Genomic DNA, 26,863 nt, shown 5'->3' on the forward strand with positions numbered 1-26,863 from the left:
TGTGCTACATATGTAGTAATTCCCATGGCTCCTGAAGGCACCTCGGAGAGCGGCTGACGCAGGGAACCAGCAGTGATCAGTTTGTCTCCTGTTGCTTCAGAGAGTTTCTGCAGACTCGATCAGTGCAGGTCGTCAGATCACACTCTCTGTCCCGTCATCTAACTTTCGTGTCTGAAGCGCATTGCTTTTGTGAATGTCTCGTTTCGTTCGTCACACCGGGACCGTGAAACCATGCAGCTGAATCTGGCCGAGCTAAACCTCTGAGATGGAGAAAACCTCAGCAGAAGATGACTGCGTGGATTCAGGAGCCGAAACCGGAGGGTGAGTGGAGCAGAAATCACTCTGACATGTGACACATCTCAGCATGTTTGGAATTACAAGCATAGGAATTATTCACACATTCTTACCTTTGATGTAAGATCGAATTCTAAGGATCGTTTAACCTCCATTGTGGAAACTATTAAACATTCCCAAGCTGAGTCTTGTTCATGCTCATATTTACTGCTGAACTAAAGCAAGTGAACTTTATTAAAAATGTCTCATTTAAATGCAACTACAAGAGCTGTCAGATAAAGAGGAGAGCATTCAATTGACAACTTTTTCAAAGGATTTATAAATATCTAATACTGCAAAAAAAGAGACACTATTATGCAATTTGATAATTCTTTAAACAGATAACTATAGTAGTCAATCAATGGATGTCCTCGATTGTTTAACAGTGGGCTGTGAGCAAATTCAATAAACATCAGACCATTAGTCCAGAGCCATATTCTTGGATTACATCCCTGCCAGTAATTGATGTTTGTTGAGGACATATGGAGGAGGTGTAATCTGATTGTTTGGTGGAAAGTTCAGTCTTAATCCCCAGCTCCTTTGTTAATGAGAGTATACAAACACATGCTACTTATTTCAAAGCTTAATTCAACAATGCTATTTATAAAAAGAGTGAAATGAATCATTGTACTGTTCACTCTGTTTTCAGCCATTAAACAAAGTTGTGCATCAGTCTCTCCTGCGGTAGGCTATATGACTTCTAGATGTAGCTTTGTTGTTGTTGTTGTTGCTGTTGTTTTTGTTGTTGTGGAGAGAGAGAGAGGCCCACAACCCCTTGTAAGACTCCATCATTAGCAGTAGCACACAATACCTAGATGTCTTGTTTTGATGGTTGATTACAAGCGCAGTCTCTCTTCCTCTATGTTTTCTATTTCGTCTGTGTTCACATAACTTCTTATAGACAAGGCCGTTTTATTTATGAAGCACATTTCATACACAGGTAGATTCTACTCAGAGGCAAAGGAGAAAGAAATCAGTTTATAATCAAAAACCACAATATAAAACAGTTATATATATATATATATATATAAAATAGATTAAAAAGAGCAGAGGTTAAAAGCTAGAAGAATTTAAAAGGATCAATCTGAAAAGAAATGTATAAGGTTAAAAGAGTTAAAATTATACACATAAAATGGATAGAAACATGTCAAATTATATAATGAAATAAAATACAACGATGGTGTGACTTAGCTTTTGTAAAATGGTTTAGGGTACATACAAGTTTAAATGATCCACATCTTTGCCACCCTAAATACACAAAAAAATGTATATATTAAAAATAATAGGGATTTATGATATAATTTATGTGCCTTATTCAGACTAGTAGCCAGTTGTACTTTCTCGTCCCTGAGAAGATGATGGAGAGGATGATTCAGAGCTCATGTGTGGCCTCTGTTAGAGGTGGAACCAAACCTCATAATGTGTGTGAGGGAGCTTGTTTCATGGGAAAACCAAAAAAAAACAGTAAAAGCAGAACAGATCCCTGTGAAAACGATGTGAGAGGTAACGCAGAGTTGAGCTGATATCCACAGAGCTGCTCCATCGCTTCCTGTTCAGCTACAACATCCACCAGTTCAGTTGTCTTCCAGCCAATCACCGGTCATAGTATTGTGGTAAACAGACTCATATCCAGACTTCTGAGGATGCATAAGCTAGCTGGCTATCATGCTAACATGCCATGCTAGCTGTCAATGCTCTGCTAAACACAACACAGACATTTCTCATGGTTGACCAGCTGCCTAGTCTCTCAAGGCTCATTTGCATGGTCGGACGGACCCGTATTTACATTAACGTGATTGATTGGCTAGTATTTATTTAGCTATTTGTTTAAACTCAATTTCATTGGCTAATGCCTGCACTGCTGCTTAAGAAATTAGAAGGACTTCTCCAGCACTGTTTGGGGAATCAATAATCATTTCCGTCATTTAGCAATTCTTAATCCTCTTAAATAGATTCTCTGTGACCTCATGTTGGGCAAAACTAGTAATTGAGTAATCAAAACGGCCGAAACCTGACAGAGAACGGTGGATGTTGGATTAACCGGCTAGGCATACAACGATGGTGTTGCATGTTCTACCTCGTACCATCAATCTTTACCATAAAGCTGTGATGATCTTTCTCTGAATACAACCAGAACCTATGCAGCAGAGCATAAAACATCAATATGAGTCATTGTTTGGCACGCTCACCTGTCTTAGGATTTATTGCTTAATGTTTAGTTTCTTCCTGTCCTCATCCTCCATCGTCTTGCTTTCGTCCTCTTTCCCACCTCTCACTTCCTGCATCCCTCCCATAGTCAAACCACAGACACCTGCCTCTGTTCACCTCCATGTGAGTCAAACAAGCCCTTTGGACTCATGTCAGGTCTCTGCGCAGTCGAACCTGTGAGCATGACCGAGCTGCTGCCTGCCTTAGCTTCACGTTGCGTTTATTGTCTTTGGGTGGAGATGAAACGACGCAGTGTGGCCAGACTGGGAAGTGAGATGCTAACCAGGACTGCAGTGGGAATCCTGCCAAACACACACACACACACACACACACGTACACACCCGAGGGAGCCATCAAAACAAAGCTGCAACTGCACACAATCTTACCTCCAACTCTGCTCCAAAGAGTCATAAACCTTCAAGAGAAAGATTCTTTAATTTTTCTTGGTGCATGAAGGGACAAGCCTATGAGTTTCAGCCCTTCCACTCACTTTGTATCTGCTTTATAACATTTCTCCCGCTGCAGTCCCTCAATCATCTTTGCTTTTTACCTTTTCTCCGCTCACCTCTGCTTCCTCTCTCTTCTCTCGTCCATTCCTCTCTCTGTGCCAATGCCCGTTAGTCAGATTGATAGCCGCCTGTTGCAGGAAACAGACTCGTTCTTCTGTTTCCCGCTGCCCTGCAGCTCAACTGGCCTTATTAGTTTAGAGACAGAGTCACAGGGTGTGTGTGTGTGTGTGTGTGCGCGCAATCGTCTGTGGTTGTCAGCTGACTCCCGTGGGACTAATATTCTCAGAATGTGTAGTATACGTGTGAGCTGAGGTTTCACAGATGGTTGTAACATGTAGGGTGCATGTTATGCACGTTAAATGCAGTCCATGTCTCTCACCTGTTGCATGCTATATTTGTGGAATTGCAAAAATTCTCAGACTTTTTTTTTCTGTGAAAATCAGATTAGCGGAAATCAAATGTAGCTCCTGTCCCAGCTCAAAGATGGGAGCTTTAGATTAGATCCGTTTGAATAAGAGTGTATGTGTGTGTTCCCAGAAGCAAGAAAATAAGACCCTTTACTTTAAGGAAAACTTTGAGAGTTAGGTTAAAAGATAAATACTCCTTGTCTGTAAATTAAGTAGATTAAACTACATATTGGAAGTTATAGGGAAGCCTGGCTCTGTCAAGTTTTTAAATATAAATATGTACCTACGAACCAGCACTTCTACGTATTATGCCTGGTTTCTGGAAGCTACAAACAAAAACAAATGTTAACGAGACAGTTTGTGACGTTTACATTATCTTGTTATTTGTTGATGAAAAATAAATGATTCTTGATGAGTTACTAATCATTAAATCCGCAAACAAGATCCAATAAGTCAGGGTTGAATAGTGCTTTGCAGGCAGGGTTAGCTGTTTGCCCGATTCCAACCTTAAGGCTAATAGTTTATCATCATGCTTCCAGCAGTTTAACTTGCTGGTAAATCTCATGACCGATTAGAAGATATGTCAATGTATAAAACTCCCAATATTTTAGATTTACAACTTGAAAATGTGTACTATTGACACAGCATTACCATCAAAGACTGTATAAAAATGTGGATGAAATAGAGAGATATGAATGATCCCAAGAGAAATGACGCCTCCACAAAAGTGAAGGCAACCAACTCAATCGCCCCCTGTTGGCTGCCTGCTGTATAGGTTATAGACCCCAGCTCCTCCATGTTAGTGCATGGGGCACAGACCTATAACGATACAAGTACCCGACAGGATTACTTGAACACAGAACAGTGGAAGTAATGGCGTTAAACAGTAGTTGAGAGAATGTCCCTGTGCTTCATCTCTGCAGTGGAACGTCTGTGACCTTTCCATTTGGACCTCTCCTACTGTTTAGCCAGATGTCAGCACTTCATATGAAACAGGAGTGTGTCATCCTGTAAATCATGTTGATTGCACTTCATGCTGTAATATAAACTCTCCTCTCTCTGTTTCCTGTCCTCTCTGTCTTCGCCCCATCGTCCGTTTCCACTCTTTTTTCTTGTCCGTCATCCGCTGCAGGTCTGATTACAGTCCCCTGTCCTCAACGAGCAGTAAGTAAACCAATGGCTACATGAAGCATGATATACACACACACACACACACACACACACACACACACACACACACACACAGGAGCAGGACTTTATCTCCCTAATACACACAAAGTATCCATGGACATTAACATGGAAGGGGTGGGTGTGGGTGTGTGTGTGTGTGTGTGTGTGTGTGTGTGTGTGTGTGTGTGTGTGTGTGTGTGTGTGTGTGTGTGTGTGTGTGTGTGTGTGTGTGTGTGTGTGTGTGTGTGTGTGTGTGTGTGTGTGTGTGTGTGTGTGTAAAGGATCTGGCCTCTTTTTTTCATATGTAACAATGAAGATTAAAAATGCAGTGATGTCACCATAAAGTTTCGGTTACTTTAAAATTGCTTAAATATGTGTATTAAGTGTATTTGTTTAGTTTTGTGCAAACATGTGTATGATTGTGAAGATGTGTGTTTGAGTTAGTGAACCCCCCCACCCCCCTAGTCTGGTTGCCGCCAGGTCTCCATCCCTCCACAATGGGGGGATAATGTCCAATACTTTTTCCATTAATCTGGCCTACAGGAAACTGCCTTATCCTGACCGCACCACACTCGCAAGTCAGGATGTATAGGACCACATACACACACGCACACGCACACACACACACGCACACACACACGCACACACACACTCACTCCCCCCCCACACACGTTTCCTGTGTCATCTCTGTATCAGTTGAGCTCCTGGCCACAATTGTCTCTCCCGACTAGAGGTCAGGCTGGGAACAAAACATGCGCTGTGACCAAAATCAAAAGAAGATTGCTGCATTAGAAATACAGTACTTGAGGACTGAGTAGGATACAGGACTTTACCCATCATGCCACTCTCAGATATTTACAACCAGACGACCGGTTTTTGATGTGATTCACATGTGATTGATGTCATTATACCTGTGTATGAGTGGCTGTCAGGTTCTTTGTGTACTTTGTATGACTTTATTGTCCATCAGGGAAAATGTCTTGTATAATGAGTTTTAGATGAGACATATGATGCTTTCACGTTTTTTCTGTCCTCAATTGTGTGATATAGTTTTTTATGTGAATGAAAAAGTTCTGCAAAGTTAAGTTATAAGTCCAAGATAAATGGAGGTCCTCACACCACTGCTGAAGCTCCTAGTAGACAGGTTTTTAATCAGAGTGTCGGTGAGGTTTCGGAAATGCTAGGTTTCTGGTGCATTTGTGACGTCAAATGTGACTCACCAGAAAAAAAGTGGGTTTATCTGCGTTCAAGAAAACCTGCTGATACCTCCTAATTTAGGTTTCAAATAGGTATAATACTAGTTCTTAGGCTCAGTATTATAAAAACATACACCTTCAGCAGAAAGACAAAGTAAAGGAGCGTCCTGGGTTTATTTGTCAAAGGGATGGATGACAGATGGAAGCAAACAGCTGTGGTGACAGATTTTCCGAAGATGTGAGAGGAGAAAATGTGTCTTGAGCTCCGTGTGTGGCTGCCTGTTTTTGTCCTCTGTGTGTGTGTGTGTGTGTGTGTGTGTGTGTGTGTGTGTGTGTGTGTGTGTGTGTGTGTGTGTGTGTGTGTGTGTGTGTGTGTGTGTGTGTGTGTGTGTGTGTGTGTGTGTGTGTGTGTGTGTGTGTGTGTGTGTGTGTGTGTGTGTGTGTGTGTGTGTGTGTGTGTGTGTGCGCGTATTCATGCATGTCTGTGTGCACTGATGTGTTCATTGCAAAGATGCATGCAGCATTAGTCTCCCGTGTCTGCCGCCTCCACAGAAGTATATTTAGGTTCTGCTATAGAGCATGCTCCCTGTTTATACAAGTGGTCCTAACCCTTGACCTTTGACCTGAACTGAGACCCATTATAAGCCCCCTGGAGACAGACTGATATGATAAACTACCAACGTCAGTCTGACCGAGGTCATAACTCGACTGTAGGTCCTATGTTAGAGAAGTTGTATGGATTCAAATAGAAAACGATCTGTTTTAAAATGAAGATGCAAAAACGTACCTGAATCGCAGAGTCATTGTTGTTGAGCATCTCTGCTGAGTTTGTGAGCTGAACTGTAGATGAAAAATATTCTCTTGTTCAGTCAAACTTAAAAAAGTCACTTGATTAAACCCCCAAAACGTACTCACTGTTCAGACTCTGCAAACTGCTATCTGATCTTTAACGTGGCTTGAAGTGTCGTACTGAACTTAATATCCATTTACTAAGCTATAATTTCTTTGTATAACCGATTTCAGACATGACCTGTGGAGGATCTCAGGAGAATCGGGTCCAGACTTTCAGTTTTCCTTTCACACTTGCACAGTAAACATCAACACACATTAACGCAGGCTGGGTGTCTCTGTTCACACGCTTTCCCAACAGCAACAAATAATCTGCAGGAATCAGGTGAGGGGTCGTGCAGCACATCGGCAACGGCTTTGACTCTTATCACCCCAACCTCTCTTGATATTATTGATATTAGAAGAATCATTACCCCCCCCCCCCCCCCCCCCCCTCCTGCTGTGTAATCACATCGGATTCTGCAGACTTCTATTCGGGGCCCAGGAGGAGAAAGTCCGGCTGCTCTGACTCAAACGTTTGCATTCACACACACAGTAAACCCCTCCAGTGAAAATGTGGCGGATCTCTGGATTTTTCTGTAGGATTTGATGTTTGATGGGGCGCACGTCGACAGGGTCATGATTTTTACTTGCATGACAAACTACCAAGTAGAATAGCAATGCATCGTCATTTTACCTCACAGTCACACACAAGCAATTACACAAAACTCACATCATAGTCCGAACACACAAGTGACAGCGTTTCAAACACTAAACAACATTAAACTGTATATTTCGAACTGTACAGGCCTGGATATTCGTATCTATTGTGTTTTATTACTTTATATCTCTATTTTTGTGCTTGTCTCGCCTTACTGACCTCTCAAAGGGCTTTAAAGTACAAGCCACATAAACACAGCGCTTCTATATGGTGTGCTTTTTCTATTTCACACACTGCTTGCACCACCGTCACAGACCTTAAATAGATTTTTTAAACGTATCTATAGTCTCTTATAAATACATACATATTTTTATCAGTCAGAGTTTAAAAGTCTATTGCAAGAATTTCATAGATTGATGGAACAAGATGCTAATTTTCTTCAGTTTTCTTAGTCTAGCCTGCAGCAGCTGTGCGCAGCGTCTTTGAGCTTTCAATAGAAGGTTAATAGGTTTGAATTCAAGAGGCTTCAAGTGAATCCCACCCTTAAACACTAATCACACAACCTCACTTTCTGTAGGTCACTGCAGACGAATGCATTCAGCCAGAATGACCTGATGATGCCTGGCCTTCAGTGTTTTTCTCTCTGTATGTGTGTGTGTGTGTGTGTCTGTGTGTGTGTGTGCGTGTGTACGTATGTGTTTGTGAGAATTTTTTTTTTTTTAAATTAGTTGGGGGTGTAAGCTGCACAGAGGTCAGACTGTTACAAAGTGGAGACACTCAAATATACTAACAGAAAATTAAGCAGGACATGCATAAGTTCTCACACTGGAATAACTAAGAAAATACTTTGGATATATTTATCAGGAACAGGTGAAAATGTACACAATAGCCGGTGTGGAGGCTGAAGAAAAAACTTGGAGGATGGTGGAGAAAACGGAGACTGTGAAAACATTTCTCCCTGAGAGAGATATCTGGAATGAAAGGAAGATTTCAAAAGAGGGACTAAAAGAAATCAGTTCCGGGAGTCTTTTGTGCTACAGAGTTGAAAATAAGATGGATCATTTATAACCAGGGATCCTGTCACCAGCAGATGTTTGCTCGCTGAGACCATATTGTTTATAAAGATAGACGACAAGACCGCTTCTTAAAAGTGAAGCCAAAGCGTCTCGAATGCCCCCTGGTGGCTGGCTGGAGTTTAGATAATAAACACCACACCCTCTGTGTTAGTGGATGGGACATAAACATGTTCTTTTGTCCCCTGAAAGTTACTTTAGCTTCTCCTCTTAAAAGTGAGGACAAAGTGTCTCAAATGACCCCTGGTGGCTGGCTGCAGTATAGAACATAAACCCTGTGTACTCCATATTAGTTGTTGGGATCAAACTAAAATGTCAAATTCACCTAAAATCATTTTTTTCTCAAAGAAGGTTTCCGTCATTTTAGTTAGTTTGCATCAGGCTGTCGTATGTATAAGTATTCATGTTTCTGATTTGTTTAGTTTTAATTAGGTTTTAATTTCTCCAAAAGTGCTTAAATTCCTTTTCCATTTGCACAAGATGGCAGCATTTGTATCTGTTATATTTTGGCTTCATTTCTGCACAGTGGGATGAAGTGGAGTCTCGGAAAATGAAAGCCAACAGAGAGAGCTATTAACAGAAAGTGAGTTCATCTAATAGCTGTTTTCTGGTTGTAAAAAACAACAATGGTGTTAGTACATTCCTTGTTCCTTCATTGGTTAGAGTTAACCACTCAAACATTTCAGATTACTGTGTAATTTATGTCTGCGGACTCTGCCCCTCGGTAGATGTTAGTCGTTTTTGTCGTGGTGCGTTCATGTCTGTGTCAAAACGATGAGTTTTCACCACATAGAAAAACACTGGGCTGGTCCAGACTGCCTGTGCTGTCCAGTAACCCCAGAGGACCTGCTCTTGTTATTTCAGCTCCTATCAGCAGAACCAGGAACACATGTGTATGAAAGTTACTCCACCTCCATTATTTTACGTTTGTACAACAACCCACACTCATGAGTTTTAGCTGCTGGGTGAAATAACTACTGGTGAAAGTGCAGGGTCCCGCAAAAGTTTAACTCCCCGCCCTCATGTGGATTTAATTAAATTAAATAATATAGCTGTTTTCAGACATGTCCTTCGGAGGCTCTGCGGACAATTATGTCCGGACTTTTTCCGGAGTCCGTCTTTCACACATGCACAGCACAGCAGGGGGTTCTCTGTTCAGAGGCAGGAAGTAACGTATTGGCACCACTTTTTCACCCAGAGATATTTATTTTCTTTTTGTTCTTTTTTCGTTTGGCATCTGTCGCATGTTAAAAGCCTCATGTCGGCAGACCGCTTCTGGTGAAAATACGTCGAGGATATCTGGAGTTCAGTGCATGTCTGAAAGCAGCTACTGCAATTCTTCATCAAAATGTCCCTGTTTTATATGTTGTTGACTACTGTACCTGCATTATCCAAAATGTTTTTCTAAAGCCGCAATTTATTTCCAAGTCACAAGGATGTTTGATTTTGGTCGCCTTAATTGCATCATATCTCCTTTATTCATGATAAGTATCCCTTCACACGCCCAACCACATACAGTGCAGTCAGCCACGGTGCTTTCAGCAGTGAATTTAAACAGCACATGATGGATCAAGGACCACCTGTACCACCTCAGCACACACATGCTCACACACACTCCCGGTGCTTTCTGCCTAGTTGAATGTGACATACTGATCCAGGCGCTGTTACAAGGCAGCTCGTGTTGAGTGTTTCCAAATCTGCGTCCTCAGTAATGAGGCTTGAGGCATGAGGCAGATCTCAGATAAATGTGCTGCAGTTGGCTGTTTGTCAACGGTTTAATTGAAGTAGTTCTGTCTCGTCGACCTCGTTGCGGGTGATAGCGAGTTAGTGAGAGCGCGTTCACTGACTACAAACACACTGCAGTCTGTGAGTAGAGCTGTACAGTGGAACATGTTTTGTTTTGATAGTTTTGGAGAGTGAGGTATGTCACATAATATATGTAACATGATTGGCGCAGCGCAGCTCCAGTTGCCTGCCAGAACTAGCTCGCCGGCGTCGCCACATATAGTGGAGTTGGGAGTCATGAATCAGGATAGGCTGAGTGATTGGATCTCAGGACCCATGTAGCGCTCTCTACTCGTACTTGGACCAGTATCAGATCAGTGCTTCGTCTGCTTCTTCTTCTTTGCCTGCTCTCCTTCAGCAAAGTTCCCCGTCTCTGCAGCCCACTCCTTGGTAAATCACACCCAAAAACAAAGTATGTTCAACAGTTGATCATGACGTAAATTATATAGAGTTCCACTGGCTCATTGGTCTTAAAAAGTCTTAAATATGTTCAAATGTTCCGTACTAAGCCTTTACTGAGACATCAATGGGATATTCCTTTATATCGGTCTTACTTGACGTAAGCTTTAAATTTCATTCATATTGGTCTTAATGTCTAAATTGACATTGTTGAAACCCTGCAGAGACCATGTTATAAAAAAAGACTGAAGTGTAGATTTGCACTTACCTCTTCCTTTACTTGCATGTGCCATTGAGCAACGTTCTTTGGACACTTGTGCTTTTCTCCCCTGGCTACAATACTCCCATGCTGCAATATAAATCCCACCAAAAAACAAAGTACATTAAAGAGTTGATCATAACGTAAATTAAACAGCAGGGCCTTTAGCCTTAAATATGTTATTACGTACTAGGTCTTATATATCTTATTACGTACTAGGTCTTAAATATTTTTGGACACTAACTTTTGCTTGTCTGTTGGGAAAAAACTAGATACCTACTCTCTAGTTTGCAAGATAAAATGGAGGTTTTTCTATGCCTCTGCGCACCGCGTCTTCAATTAAAGGAAGGTGCAAGTAATACTGGAACTGTGATATTCCTTAATAATCTAAATAACTTGATGCAGGTCATACATTTTATTTCTCTTAAAATGTCTTAAATTGAACCAGTTGAAACATGCAGCGACCCTGTTATAAATAAAGACTCAAGTGTAGAATTGCACTTACATTATCCCTCATTTGCTTCTGCTCTTGAGGAGCGGCCTGTGAAGCTTTGGCCTCTGCCTTCTCAACTGCAATTCTCTCCTTATGCATCTATACATCACAACCCAAAAACAAAGTACATTAAACAGTTGATCATGACGACTTCGTCTTTGGCCTTAAAATGTCTTAAATATGTAAAAAATTACATTTTAGGCCTTAAACCTGTTGAAACCCTAACCTAACCCTAACCCTACATATAGAGACTCTAGTGTAGAATAGCACTTACCTCGTCCTTTATTTGCTTGATGAGCTCTTCCCGGGTAAGTGGCCACTCATCCTCACTATCATCATTCTCCCCACTGAGGAACCAACACAGACACAATCGTCAACCCAATGTTCCAAGAGTTTAAAATGTACTTAAAGATTTCATTACAAGCATTAAGACTATCGCGAAATTAACAGATAACAAAGTCAGACCTTTCAATTGGTTGTATGCAACTGGTAGTCTGCTGAAGCTGCTCTGAATCCTGACCCAGAAGATATTTGGTCGAATCGCTTGGTTTGCAGTCCTCGTCTAGATCCTACAAACATTAAATGATACAAGGATGTAGGAATTTTACAAAGTAGAATTAAGAGGTAGTAATACAAACACACACTATATATATATAGAGGAGAGAGAGAGAGAGAGAGAGAGAGGAGAGAGAGAGAGAGAGAGAGAGATGAGAGAGAGGAGAGAGAGAGAGATGAGAGAGAGAGAGAGAGAGAGAGAGTGAGAGAGAGAGAGAGAGAGAGAGAGAGAGAGAGAGAGAGAGAGAGAGAGAGAGAGAGAGAGAGAGAGAGAGAGAGAGAGAGAGAGAGAGAGAGAGAGAGAAAAGTTACCTTAGTATTGCGGTAATATTGAATGGCGAGCAGCTCTGTAGTCTTCTCCTCCACCACATCCAGGTAGTGGAGGATTTTCTCGTGATTATCAAGCATGACCCCTTTCCCTGTGGGCTCAATCTCCAATATAGAGCAGGCACGCTCAACTCCTGTGGAATTTTTGGAACGAAAAGAATTTGAATGTATGTTATATGTAGGTTGGTGCTTTATGCAGATAGATACATATACACACACTAGGAGAAATGTATTTTTTACAGGTCTGCAATTTCTTGTAATTTTAGGGGGAAAAAATGTCATTGGAACAACACAACTATGTTGGCCTATCGCACATTTGCATATTCATCCGACTAATACAATCATGTTTATATGACAATTTCACTGGAATTCATTGATTACACTAATTGAGCTTTGTTTCTATTTCCCCTATAATTAAATTATCATCAAATTAACAAGACGACCGGGATTCAGAAAAAATAGACCGTAAAATAAAACTTTTGCCCAACCTGGCACTAGGTCGTCCAAGAATTTGATGATGGCACTTTTGCGGCGCCTGTGGGACTCAGTGCGGGCCTGAACCTCCTCCAGCTTTTTATTCAAGTCACTCATCACAGAGGAATGATCGAGCTCCGGCAAATCTTTAGGGTAAGGATGGTCCAGCTTGTTTTGGATCTGCAGAATCGTTCATTTCGGTGTTAACGATCAAGATTTTATGTAATAGGACATACATTTATGAGTGAAAATATAGATATGTTAATATATCGTTAAATGTAACATTATAATTATTTTTAAGCTCAAACGATTTTTGCTTCCGAGTTTAATATATACGCACCTCTATGATTTCAGTCCTCAGGTCGAGAACCTCTTTTTCCTGGTGCATAACATCCGGGGGGAGTAAAAAGTATCGATTCTCCTCTACACAGTGAAACAACAACAAGATATGTTTAAATACTCTTTCATTGTTTGTCCTAATTCAAAATCATTATCAAAGTGGGACATTATATTTATGTAGTGTCAATTCATGGTTAATCATGTGATATTTAAGTTTATGAAGAAAATTTCTCAATCTATGCGAAAAAATGCTCATCAATACATCTACATTAAATAAAACACGATTCGATACGGGTCCATCCGAGAGAATTACAGTGGCAGGTTGTGTCGGTAATATTTACCATTGTCGAACTTGGTAAGTGCCGTTTCTCCACGTTGTCTTCGCCTGACACCCACGATGATCTCCTGATGCACCCCCCTCAGAGTTACCATATAGTCTTCATAGCTCTCCAGATCCTTCTTCAGTGCCATTACTGGGACAAACAAACCATTCACATGAAAACAAATTCTAACCTCCGTCATGTGAAACTGAAGTTAACAAAATCTGTACGTCACAGTTCAACAATGTTCATTTTTGTTGATATCTAATTCAAAAGTAATGTTGGCATTATTTTCTTTTCAGATGATTTATCATGTTGGCATTAATATGCCGATTGACAGCTGGCAATCTCACTTTTAAATCTCTTGTCATAATTGTAAACATTGTGTGAAAATGGAAATATTTGCTCCAGACAATGGCCATGTCTTACATTTCTTCTTATGGACATCCACTTTTGTGTCCCTCTTCTTGTTCTTGATGGCAATGAACTCCTTCAGCTTTTCCTGATGTCTAACTTCCACATCCAGGTAATTCATCGAATTTATGTACTTGGCAACTTCGTCATCTTGCTTCTCCATCATCATCTTCAAATTGGACTCATACCTCAGCCTGAGGTAGAAATTAGAATACACAATTTCAATGGATGCATAGAGAAGATTCAAAAACCAAGACCATTGGGGACATTTTATGACATTACATCGCATTATCGGCATCAGTGGACTGCTTGATGGTTTCCTCAATACGGCTGCGGATCTCCTCCAATTCCTACAACAAAAAGTTCAGAGACATTTTATCTACTTCCCAACAATAAAGCAGTGTAAGTGCTTGAATAGAAGGATATTAACAGGGAATCCAAACAAAAATATCACCTATTGTGTGACCTCTGACCTTTCTTTGATTGTTCATTCTGTCTTTAAATGAGAGATACTCATTGTGCATCTCCCCCAGCTCATATCGATGGACCTGGCAATCGACTTGTTGCATATTGAAGTCTTGCTTCATCTGACAAGCACATTGTACACATACATGAGGATAAATACTTGCGAACTATTATTAACCAGACAAGATGGTCCTTCGTAACTCACACAGTCCAATCTGACTTGCGCGCTGTCCATGCACTTCCTCGTATTCAGCATGTCAGGCCTATCCCTTTCTTTCTGCCTGAGCTCTTCCACTTTCAGCTCAATTTCTACAATCTGCCCACAATATAAACTCATGGCATTAATACACAGACATATACTTAGTTTTATCAAAATATCAATAAACATGAAATTAAACTAAAGGTTAGTAGGCTGTGCATTGACAGGGGCAATTAACCTCTTTCTCCAAGTCTTTGTGAATCTGCATTTCTGTTCCCAGCTTCTCGTCTAGATTGTCGCACTGTTTCAGCAAAGCAGGGGTCTGGTCGGGGCAGGGGGAAAGCTGTAGATAACCTGTCCCTCAACATCTCCTGCTCCTTGAGCAAGTGTTCTATCTGCAGCCTTCACACACAACACATAAACCGGTGGTCAGATAAATTAAATTGCACAATCAATGTTGATATTGCGATGCTGGTGTGCTTTAATCCTTTTTTTTTGTTTTTCTTTACTCTTGCTTGCGGATGTGCTCCTTCATCAGCTGCTCCTCTCTCCCTTCAGCATTTTCTGGGGTGGCAATTTGATTGTCTCTGATAGTGTTTAGAAGAGAAAATACATCAACTGGTAAGACAACATAACTGAGAGAACATCGAAATTTAAAAGTCAAGAATATATAATTAAAATAACCAATCCATCTTACTCTTCTTTGGGCAAGTGTTCAAAGGCATTTTAGTTTTTCCACAATGAATTGTTTCGCTTTGTTTTCACTGGATACAAATATAAAGAAAGCTCTTGTGGTCTACCTATTAAATAGTGTAGTTGCCTTCACACTAAATGGTTTGTCTAAGAGTCAAAGATTATCTGCCAAGATCAAAGGATTTTTAAAAGCAGAATCAGGCTTGTAACGTAAAGAGGTCCTTGTTTGATGTCATCAATATAAAACACACAGACTCCTATAGTAAAATCCCCTACTTTGCAGAAAAAGAACTTGATAACTATAATGTGACTTTAATGTGTGTATAATGTGTCATTATTCACACTAAAAAGAATAATTTACCACAGCGTGTTTGGGCTGTATTTCTTTGGATCTATTTTGAATCTTTTTGTACAATCTTTTCCCAACAGTTCTCGTAACTCATCTAATCTATCTTAATTAAAAACTGGCAGCAGTTTTGATCCAGGAATTGTGGCTCCACATTATGGTCTGATCGCTTTTATCTCCTGTGAAACTTGAGGGTTGGCGCCGTGCACATACAGACTTGTATATTCAACTCTGGGAAAGGAAGTCGGCAATTCCCTTATTTTCAGGTCCTGCTTACGCATCAAAAAACACCAAACCATGTTCCTCAACGTCTTCAGAACGATAGAGTGAACACACTCCGTCACGTTCTTCGTGTCAACATAATTTACAAGAGTTTAATTATGTGCAGAGATGCAGACTGGCAGTTTTCCCAGTGTATTTTGAACCAAAGAGATGCATCTGCAAAGCAGAGACTGAAGCAGAAGCTTTCAAATTTTGTTTTATCTGTCAACAAAGCAGTATATCAGTCGTCATTTCAATGCCTCACTCTCTTATACAGTAATATGAGAAATGCTAAGATAAGGGCAAGGCAGGAATAGTTTTATATTGTCCATAAATACCTTGAAAAAACAAAGCTAACAATGTGTTGTTGTCTTTCTTAATATTACAAACCTCAATATCCCCTGTGGCACATGTCAATTTCTTTGCTCCTACTGAAAAAAGTAATCGTCAAAAAATATCACGGAAGACAATCATTTTGTTTAAAAGCTCAAGAAGCTTCTTGAAACAGCAGGACCTTCTTTATTTAGCAAATAGTGCATCTGTTGGGGATTATTTTCTGACAGATATATGGAGGACCGCTGCAGATTTATCTCACTGCCAGTTGAATGTTCATCTGCCACACCCAAAATAAACCTTATTAAAATACCATAACCTATAGGTCCAAACTACTACTTAATATTTAAGGTTTATTTTCTCTCACCTTTGTCATCACTTCTCTATAGTAGATTCAGGAGCCACACTCTGATTGGTGTTGAGGGTTTGGAGCAGGTGACAGAGGCCTAGTCCCTGCAGTTGATCAAGTCTAGCACCATGGAGTTTGATCAAATCAAATCATTATAGATTTTGCCTAGACTTTATACAGGCAAACGTGGGTGCTTGGCTTTCTCTGAATCGGTGCCTAATAAAGATCGATCAGGAGATGGTGAGATGAATGCTGTGATGCACACAAGAGAGAAGGCAAGGGTTAAAATAACTAAGTAAAACATAAGCTTTGTAACTACTTCCTGTGATTCAAAAAATACAAGTAGACCTCTCAGAAGCACTGATTTCTTCAACTGCTGACCGGTTACCGCAATGAATTCTTTAAAATCAATATAATGAGTAAATATTTCCTCATGGCCCAGACAACCTGTAATCTATGGCACAATACTACTACTTGTTCATGAGAGCACATGCTTATAAAGTTATAAAGTAATATAATATCACAGCTGTATCCTTAAGTTGTCCCAACAAAGTTTGTTTGCATAGGAGACTTGGCTCAATCTCAATCAGAGTAAAACATCTATGTGTTTGGCATAGAAACAAAAGTATAGCGGTGGTTTCACTGAACTTAAAGAACTCAATATTACAGCAAAGACTTTAAGTTTTAATTTCCTTGGCACAAGGCAAACTGACTTATGACTGTTGGACCTTGCAATCTCTCTATTTTTTTCCTTTCTTTTTACCAGACGACAAAAAAGGGCCCCCGTCTTGAATTTCCTCCTTCAGTTGTTTTGACTTACACGGAGGGCCAAGCTGAAGCTGTGACTGCAGTGCTCTCTCTCTCTCTCTCTCTCTCTCTCTCTCTCTCTCTCTCTCTCTCTCTCTCTCTCTCTCTCTCTCTCTCTCTCTCTCTCTCTCTCTCTCTCTCTTTCTCTCTCTCACACACACACACATGAACATGAACATGCTCCAAGGCCTTGGTTGAGTTTTCGCTGCTAATCACTCTCATATGTGCAGAGCCACTGGAAGGCGTGTTGTTTTATCTCACGTCATCATCCGTGCATATGGCTGCGAGCATGTGTTGCCGGTTAACATTTTAAACACAGAGCGAAGGTAAAGGTCTCTGAGAATTAAAAAAGACAGGCCTGCCCATAAAGAAGCAAATCGATTTTGTGTGCGTCGCGGATGGTCGCAGGCATGCAGTAGTGTGTATGCAGACGGTCAGAGTCAGAGCATCAGCCCGAAGACTGGAGTGGATTAAGAGCTTAGAGACACACTCCTCCAGAGCTTTACAGACAAACACCCTTCACAGCATTGGGGTGACTTAATCTCTAATGTATTCTCCTCGGTGTCAGCTCCCCATTAACCCCTTATTGCTAAAGGACAGCCTGCAGACTTAATGTACTTTTGGTTCCAAACATTAAACAACTCAGAACATTGTGTATTTGGCTGAGTTGTATTTGTGATTTTTAAATCTTTTGAATGTGGAATATAAAGTTCTGTCAGTCATTGGTCAATTAGATCGGGGCCCGGGTCAGGTTTTTTATGTCCAAACTCATCTGAACCTGAGAGAAAATTAACTGAGCCTGACCCAATTTCAACAGGGATTCTGTTTTAACTGTCTGAACCCGACCGAGCTAGATTCAGCTAATTAAGCTGGACTTAGTTTGTGTCGCCCTGTCCCTATAACATATGGTTAGTTTATATTTCCCCTAATTACAGACGTGAAAAGTAAAAAATATAAATGTAGTAGAGCTGGAGAGTCAGTTAAAGAAAAGTGATACAGACAAACAGGTGGAAAAAAGCTAAATAAAAAACAGGTGGAAGGGCAATGAAAGAGCTAGGACCTGAGATGCTTTAGACATTTATAATTTGGGAGGGAGAGACATTTTTGAAACTGAACAAGAGTAATTAATCATATCTTTAAATTCGCCACTCTGTTTGCTTGATTGCTCTATTATCAGTCCAAATGAGGCAGAAATTGAGGTTCCTCTTCGGCTCACGTGGGGCTCTGACTACAGAAATACCTTAAGATCTGTGTGTAGTTAAAGTAAGTCACGATAAATCAAGATGTGTGTGTGTGTGTGTGTGTGTGTGTGTGTGTGTGTGTGTGTGTGTGTGTGTGTGTGTGTGTGTGTGTGTGTGTGTGTGTGTGTGTGTGTGTGTGTGTGTGTGTGTGTGTGTGTGTGTGTGTGTGTGTGTGTGTGTGTGTGAGAGACAGGCCAATGTACTGTACAGTAAATACCTTTAAAGATCCCTATCATCCCTAAGTTAATGCCTGATACATGTGAGGCAGGCGGACATTGATTCTAATGGGATCAGGCAGACGTTAATGAACATGGCCCTTTGTTTTTGTGTTTGTGTGTGTGCATGCGTGCGTGCGTGTAAGAGAGAGCGAGAGAGAGAACATAAATGTCCTGACATTCAGCTTAAACCCGGAGTGGATCTGCCTCAATACTGTCGTCTTTGATCTCGTTAGACACACTGAGCCACATGATGTCACTTGTTGTGTGAGTTTGAGGTTTGATGCTATTTGATCGAGTCTGAATCGGATCGAATGTATTTACTGTAGGTTCGGTATCTGACAATTTTAAAATAACTTTTCACATGAAATATCTGTAAACAGAAGCATCGTTGAGAAATACCCATGTCTTATTGGAATTGGTCTTATTTTGTTTGTCAATGCTCAATTCTTTTATTAAGTTTCGTGGAAATCCACTTTTTTGCGTAATCCTGCTTACTAACGAACAAATAAGAAAAATGATTTAACACCCTTAGTGGACGGAAAAAACATTCTATATTTAAATACATCAAACTGTAAATCCTGTTGTTGTTACACCTCTAATGGCCTTTTAGCGATGTTGCCCATAACCATTTAGAAAATGTCACCTCTTTGGTCAAGTGAAAGTGTCCTTTACACAAAGGCCAGAGGGACTCAGGAGAGAGAAGCTGTCCCTGTTTGGCCTCTCTGTTTCATGGAGGCATTTTGGCAACAGTCAAACACTCTGCTGTTCCAGGGACAAGAAGACTGTGTGTATTTTACCAGACGGCCCCCGAGCACAAACGAAATGGGTCAAATCCCCCGAGACGTCCGATAAAGAGTGCAGGGAAAGTGCTCACAAAAGAAAAGAGAGAGAACACAGAGATACTGTTAGAGTGTGTACATGTGACATGTGAGAATGAAAACAATGTCTGATTTGGCTGAACACGTCAGCGGTAGTTTTTGCAGTACCTTTGCCAGGGTGCAGAGTTTGTCTAGGTCAGGGGTTCAGAAGGAGGTGACACCTGACTGCATCGCCACCGCTGTGGTTTGGAACATTCCTCTGGCTTCACTAATGACCTCCTAATGGCACTAATGATCCTCAACAGAGGCTACACGCTCTGCATGTGTGAGGGGTGGGAGGAGTAAACACGGAAACGGGTGAAAAGGAGAAGGAAGGGAGTGAGAGGTCTGTGGGAAGAAGGAAGGAGAAAAAATAAAGAGCTAAATGAGATATATATATATATATAAAATCAGGTATAATGTTGGTTAACCGCTTCCAAGGAAATGGCTGCCTTTGCTTTCCCTTACCCGGCATTCTAGACGAGGAACTGGTCACAATAATGCGGCAGTGTGAGTCGGGCCACTGACAAGTTGTTTTCTGCGCAGGAGAGAAGCTCCCTTTACTTTGGGCTATCAAGCTTTGCAGAACTTTCACACTCACAAAAAACTCTATATAACACACGAGAGAAAGAAAAACTGAAAAAGCATCCTAAGACTCCTTTAAAGAAGAGAAAGAAAAACAGTGGGAAAATGATGAGGATTAGATGAACAGATTCAATTTATTCTGGGTGAATCTGTGACAGACGACTGACATTTTAGTTTTAGTTGATCAAGCTAAACTGTACCTCAACCACCTTTGCTGTGGATCTTTGTAGAAAAAAATATTTTGGAAAACAATGAATGTGAGCCTGTTGTCAGACCACACACATTCTCCAAGCTTCCTTCTTGCCTGTTGCAATTTCTCTTTCAGAAAGATTGATTATGCTCTTCTCTTTTCTTCCCCATGTTTTCCTCATCCCTCTCTTCTTTTTCTTTTACCCTCCCTCTATTTTCTTGTCTTGACGATGTTGTATGTGGAGGTGAGTTATCCATGGGCGAGCTCCAGGATCCCTTCCTCGTCAGTGTCCATCTCATCGCCGACCCCGGCCAGGGCAAGTTCCTGCAGCGAGCTGCCGATGCTGTGCTGGCGTGGGTTCACCCCGAGCTGCAGCTCTTCAGGGTCTCAGAGCGGTCCTCCGTCTCCCAGCGGCCCTGGCCCAAGCACCATCAAAATGGCGACCAGGCAACAGCCTGCCAACCCACCATAGCAGTCATTGTCTTCCTCCAGGAGGCTTATGGTGGCGAGGAGCAGATACTGATGCTGCACCGCGCTCTGCAGAGGCCACCATGGAGATACCATCACACTGAAAAAGTCAGCAACGGCCAGCGAATGCTCCCACTGTCGCCATGCAGCCAGGACTTCTTCACTCTGTCTCCTGGAACACCGCTGTGGGCCGTGCGACAGGTGCATTACGGGAAAGAAATCGTACGATTTACTGTTTACTGCCGATATGAGAATTATGTGGACATGGTGCGGCTGTACAAGCTGCTGCTTCAGCGGAGGGTAGCGCAGAAGAAGGAGGACTTTTGCTTCTTCGTAGTTTACTCCAACCCAGATATGGAGATCCAGCTGTCGTTTAAGAGGCTCCCTCGAGGTCAGCCTCTGGTGGTGCTGGAGTCAGCAGTGATGGAGGTGAGGGTACGGGATGTTGGAGTGCTGGTGCCCCTGCTGCCGCACCCCTGCAGCCCAATCAGCGAGGTCCGCTGGCAGACAGAGGACTACGATGGAAACAAGATCCTCCTGCAGGTGAGAGGGTTTTCAGATTCTGTAGTATCAGAAGTGGCAAACTGAATATACACATAAGTTACACTGAGGACATCCATCAATTACCATTTATTATACTATCTATTGTATATACACACACACATCACTTTCTATTATTAAAATAAGTTTCTATGAAGCTCTAAATATAACAAGCTAATTAGCTCAACTTGGCTTCAACATCCAGACTATTAAAAGTTTGCACAAACACACATTATCTACTGTATCTGCATCATGGCGATTACACAACACACACACACACACAATGGTCCTTGTCTGTAGGGTATCAGTTTCAGAGAGGATCTGTGTCCAGGCAGTGGAAGATAAGTCATTTTGAAAGTTCAATCGGATTAAGCATCAGTCCATTACTGGGATTGGAACAGCACTGTGGGAAACAATAATCTGATCTGTCATGACAATGGACCATATGCATGATGCTTAGCTGCCACCTGGCCTCAACTCGCAAGTTTTGGTTTATTTAAAATACAAATAATCATCCAATCTCACTTTTCAACACAAATATTTTATAGAGAATAAGAAAATATGATTGGAGAGAATCTGGAAGTACTGATTTATTTCACAGAGTATTTTGTAGCTTCAATTTCATCAGCACAACACATTATTGTAAGCTTTATGACTGGATGTTTGATTTCACTTATCTTCTCCCCATTACCTTTTATTTCTCTTAGCTTTTTTATTTTAATTTGTATTAGAGCCTGACCAATATAGATTGTATGGGCTGGTGTTGATACTGATATTAGGGAATAAATTAATTATTATTCAATTATTTAAATAATTGAATAATAATTGCTGGTTGAGCTGCGGAGATAAGTGTGTCACTCAAAAGAAAATTAATCATCAACTTCTTTTAAAATTGATGAATCACAAAAGGGAGGGGGGGGGATTCCCTGGTTTCAGATTCTCAAATGTGAATTTTTCTTTGTACTTTAGTTTTTTAAGTATTGGTGGTATTCTTTGTTTTATCTGCCTGTAAACTTCACAAATTTAGATTCTGGATGGTCACACATTAGACTATTTGAAATATTCATGTGCAGCAAACAACTGATCAATTGATCGGGAACATCATATAGATAAATCTGAGATAATTTCAGTTGAATATTCTGCTGACCTACAAATCAAATATTCAATTTATACTAATACTACTAGTTGAGGATTAATGTTCAGTTCTGCTGTTCTCAGTTCTGCTGTTCTCACTGGGGTCAGATCTCCGGCTGACCTGGCTTATCCCAAGATAACTAAAGCTTACAAGGGTAAGGGTCTGAAAATCGCCACGTCAGAAACCTCATTACCCAGCACCCTCTGCTTGCAGCTCCTCGCCAGCCTTGCAGCACGTCGTCCTCACAGAAAACTGGAAAGATCCTGTCACGTTGTATTAGCAGAAAGAGGCTTTCACCCGAACATGCACAGAAAGAGTTTTAGTAAATAACGAATGTGCTGTGGATCTGCAGCCTCTCTGGGATAACCACAAACACACACACACAGAAACTCTTTTAAATCACAGCCTCGGCAACAACAACAACAACACCGCCTCCTCCTTCCTGTATGGGACAGATAGGTATGCAGCCATACAAAGACATCGTGGTTCAGAGGAAAGAAAAGTGACAGAAGAGTAAAGAAAAAGTGAAGAAGAGAGTGAAAGGAAGATAAATGCTAGGAAGTGTTCTGCAGAGGAGAGTTCTGAAACAGATTGGAGAGAAGAGAAGAACCACCTGTGAGATGTAGAGCAGGGAGAGAGACCACACAAACACAAACATAAACATGCTTATTTACGTTCTTAGGATTGGGATGCATCAATAAAATTGCCTTGTCAAGAAAATAATTGGTAAAAGAGTTTTACACATACAGAGGATGCATATTTTGTAAGGTTTATTTATATCTGCATATTTGGAGAAATGGATGGATGAGCTGTGTATGTGTAAGCACTTTACAGTACAAGTCACATTCGTCCATTAACACACATTCATACAACACTTCTAGTGTTTTATCTATCACACTGCTGGCACAGTTACCAAGAGCAATTTTGGTTCAATTTGAACCAATTTTGGTTCAGTATCTTGCCCAAGGACAATGTGGCATTCGAACTTGAGGAGCCGGGCATTAAACAACCAGTTGACTGGTTGGTGGATGGCCCGCTCTACCTTCTGAGCCACAGCCGTCCCACATCAAACACAGAAAAGTAGCAAATTCTACATTATACACAGTGAATTGCTCAAATAATGTATGTGAGGTTTATATTCAAGTTCTTGTTAATATTAGAAACACAGACACAAGTTGTTTTCTGACTTCAGTCCATTAGGAGGATCCGGTAAATCCCGCTTCAGCTCTTCTCTGGACACTTAAAGTTTTGTTTCCAGGACATTTATTGTTGTTGAATCTGAACATATGGAAATTTGAAAACTCCCCTCCACCCCCGAAGCACTTGGAAATAATTGCCTCGAGGCTGCCGTGTGGAAAGTTAATGCCGCTGTTTGTATTGTTTGGTCTAAGAGTCATACGACAGAGCAGACGTTAGGACAGAAAACATGGAGAAACTATCAGTATCTTTTTTTTTTCAATGCACAGAGAAAGAAAACGCGGACCTGAACCCGACCTGACGGAGCCGTGAAATCAGAACCGCTGCAGCTGCCTCGCATGTTGTAAACGAAAATGTTCACGTTTATGTCAGAACTGGGGGTCTGTGATACTTTGGCGCATAAATTAAGGTGCGATATACTCGGGGCTCCTCTGGACATTAATGACTTCTCCAGCTGTTGCGCTGTGATTCATGAAGTGGTCGGGCTGAGAACAGGGGGCATGTGGGGGCTTTCCTGTAAACCGTGGGGTTCCCCTAGAGTGTGAATCCTTGTTGCACAAAGTCCACAGAGGGAGATAAAGGTCCAGTGTGGAGATGAAAGTGATCTATTGGCAGACATTTAACATAAGATATGATGTTTTCACTAGTGTTTCATTCAAATTGGACAAATTGTTGTTTTCTTTACCCTAGAATGGGTATCTGGAGCGGGTCCTCTCTACAGAGAGAGAGAGTGTTTACGGAAGCCCTGACTGGACAAACTAAACACCTTTTCAGTTTTTATTACAACTGAAGGCTGCCTCGGGTTCTCTTTCATGTTTGGAAGGGGAGAGTGAGATGAGGGGTGTTCAACTGCAACATGAAACTACACCACTAGATGTCACTAAACTCTACACACTGAACCTTTAATGGGCTTTTCATTGTTTCCCCTGTGACCTCATATTCAACTGCACAGACAGAGCTAAGAATGAAGTGATGCTGTGGTCCAAAAGCAGAATAATCTTATATACCTGCTATTTCAAAAGTTCAATTATGAAAATTCAAGCACATGAATAACGGAGAAATGTGCGAGTATGTTGGGAAAGGTTTAGAACGAGGGGTTTTGTTGTATGGTTTAAGGAAAAACTTTGAGGAACCCTTCAGAAAAACCCTGGCAACATCTCAGTTACGTTATTTGATCCCTTCTTCCTTTGGTCGGGGAAATTGTTCCAGCGCTCCATCTTGAAGGGAGTCTCAAAGCTCTTATTTCTGCATTCATCTCCGAATAGGGAGTAAAACATAAGCAGGGACAAACTTTAAAACCGTTATATGAGGAAGGCATTTAAATACACATCCGTGGGGACTTTGTCAGAGGCAGATATCACCTGAGACGAAGATTAATTTCTGGTATCGGGACTTCTTGTATCATCAGAGGAGGACCTAGGTTGCAAGGAAAAGATGCAAGTGAGGGAAACATTGAATTGAGATGTAGCCCCTTTCCCCCCTATCCTGCAGAGGGGATTCATGTGCAATACTTAAAAAAATAAGCTTCAACGAGATAATAAAGCGTCTAGATATAATTATTCTTACTGGTTAGGTTATTATTCCGCATCTGTGTGTTTGTTGGTTTGTTTGTCAGCAGGATCCCGCAAAAACTACAGAACAGATTTCCATGAAGGTATAAAGATAAAACATAGGCCAAGAAGGAACACATAGAATTTTGGTGCACATGCAGAAACTTGACTCCTCCGGCAGCATCACAGGTTCGATCCTAACCCGGTTTCTTCCCATTTCACAATGCGATCCACTGTCCTATCAATGAAATAAAGGTTGAAAATGCCCATAGAATATCTTCATTAAATAAAAAAAACCTGGGTTCTTCCTTGGCCCCTACACCACCATACAGAAAATTTGAAATAAAAACATAATCTACACGGCAGAGATGATAAAGATGTCAAATGGTTTACTTCAAATATTGCTTTCCAAAAGATGTTTCTCCCATAAGGAAAAGATTTCACCACCAAAAATGAGCTCCTTTGATGTCTCTGGTAAACCGCTCGTTAATATGACTCATATTAGTAAAGTTCCAATATACATTTAGTTTATAACCTCTTGGTTTCCCTTTTGTTTCCTACTCAGGTGCAAAGTGCTAAACACAGACAAGAACACTGCCACATATCGTCAACCGTCGCTGAATCGGCCTCGGCTCCTTCCACCTTCAACCGCACCGGTGCCTCCCAAAGGAACCGTCGGTATCATCGAGCTTCATCCCATCCTAGAGTCCACCACCACCAGACCTCCAAGTGCTCCCATGCGCAGGCCTGCGAGGAGCCAGATGAGCCGGAGCAGTGGCCCGTCTGTCACCACCAGGACAGCTGGAGGACCGAGTGGAGGGGCCACCGCTCAGGCTCTCTCTTCTCTCTGCCTAACCTCGGCTCCGGCAGCTCTCGCTCCACCTCATCCTCTCCTGGGCCCTCCTCCAGCCCCAACCACAGGAGCCACTCCCTGAACCGGAGGTCCTCCCTCATCCCGCCCTTCCGGCTCAACGTGGATGCTCTAATTGGTGCAGAGGAGACAGACGTGGACACGGGGGACCAAGTAAATGCAGGTAACAGTATGGACTTCACAGTGGTGTCTGCGTACATCAAATCCAACCTGCCACAGACTTGTAGGCCGTCATCTGCTCCACCCGAAGACATCAGACCCTCCCTTTCTCCTGGCGTCCCTGAGAACACCACCTACAAGTCAGCCACACTAGGCCGGACTCCATACAGCCTCCCCACCTATAGCACTCCCTCCACCCTGCTGTGGTCGTATCCCCATAGCCCCAGTGTGACCACAAGTGCCGCCCCGTCCCTGAGCGACGTGTCCATGAACCAGTCTGACAGTTGCAGCGTTATTAGTGCACCGGTGGAAGAAGCAGACGAAGAAGAGGACCAAGAATTCTACATCTGATCAACCTCTGTATTCTGAGAATCTGTAATCTGAAATGAGTTGCTCAGTAGTGACAGACGTCAGGGCCGAGACATTGAAAACAGCTCTATTCTGCACTCTGGTGTTTGACAGTAAAACTACAGGCCAGTGAAAACGAGCTCAAACTGTATTTAACGTTCTCGTGTATTTTTGAGTGTTGCTTTTTTTTCACATGTAGATTTAGGCTTTGTAAGTATCAGGACATATAAGTGAGTGAAGTTGAAGGACCAATCATGTAACTGTACAGATACACTATCCAATAAAACCATTTGTCTCTATT

General features: G+C 41.5%; 1 protein-coding gene across 1 annotated transcript; it reads left to right on the plus strand.

Moving 5' to 3' along the window:
• Window positions 1–26,863, plus strand: LOC128456127 (protein FAM124A). The gene is made up of 4 exons (XM_053440190.1): window positions 1–321; window positions 4,590–4,621; window positions 20,539–21,305; window positions 25,750–26,863. Exons 1-4 carry the CDS (start codon window positions 266–268, stop codon window positions 26,563–26,565), a joined length of 1,671 nt encoding a protein of 556 aa, XP_053296165.1. The 5' UTR covers window positions 1–265; the 3' UTR covers window positions 26,566–26,863.

The sequence above is a fragment of the Pleuronectes platessa genome, chromosome 14, assembly GCF_947347685.1.
Source record: "Pleuronectes platessa chromosome 14, fPlePla1.1, whole genome shotgun sequence".
Lineage (NCBI taxonomy): Eukaryota > Metazoa > Chordata > Actinopteri > Pleuronectiformes > Pleuronectidae > Pleuronectes > Pleuronectes platessa.

Excerpts from the sequence above, each read along its gene's own strand:
- LOC128456127 (XM_053440190.1), top strand. The coding sequence starts at position 266 with ATGGAGAAAACCTCAGCAGAAGATGACTGCGTGGATTCAGGAGCCGAA. Across the intron at positions 4,622-20,538 it reads TCCCCTGTCCTCAACGAGCA|GTGAGTTATCCATGGGCGAG; the intron begins GTAAGTAAACCA and ends TTGTATGTGGAG. Across the intron at positions 21,306-25,749 it reads GAAACAAGATCCTCCTGCAG|GTGCAAAGTGCTAAACACAG; the intron begins GTGAGAGGGTTT and ends TTTCCTACTCAG.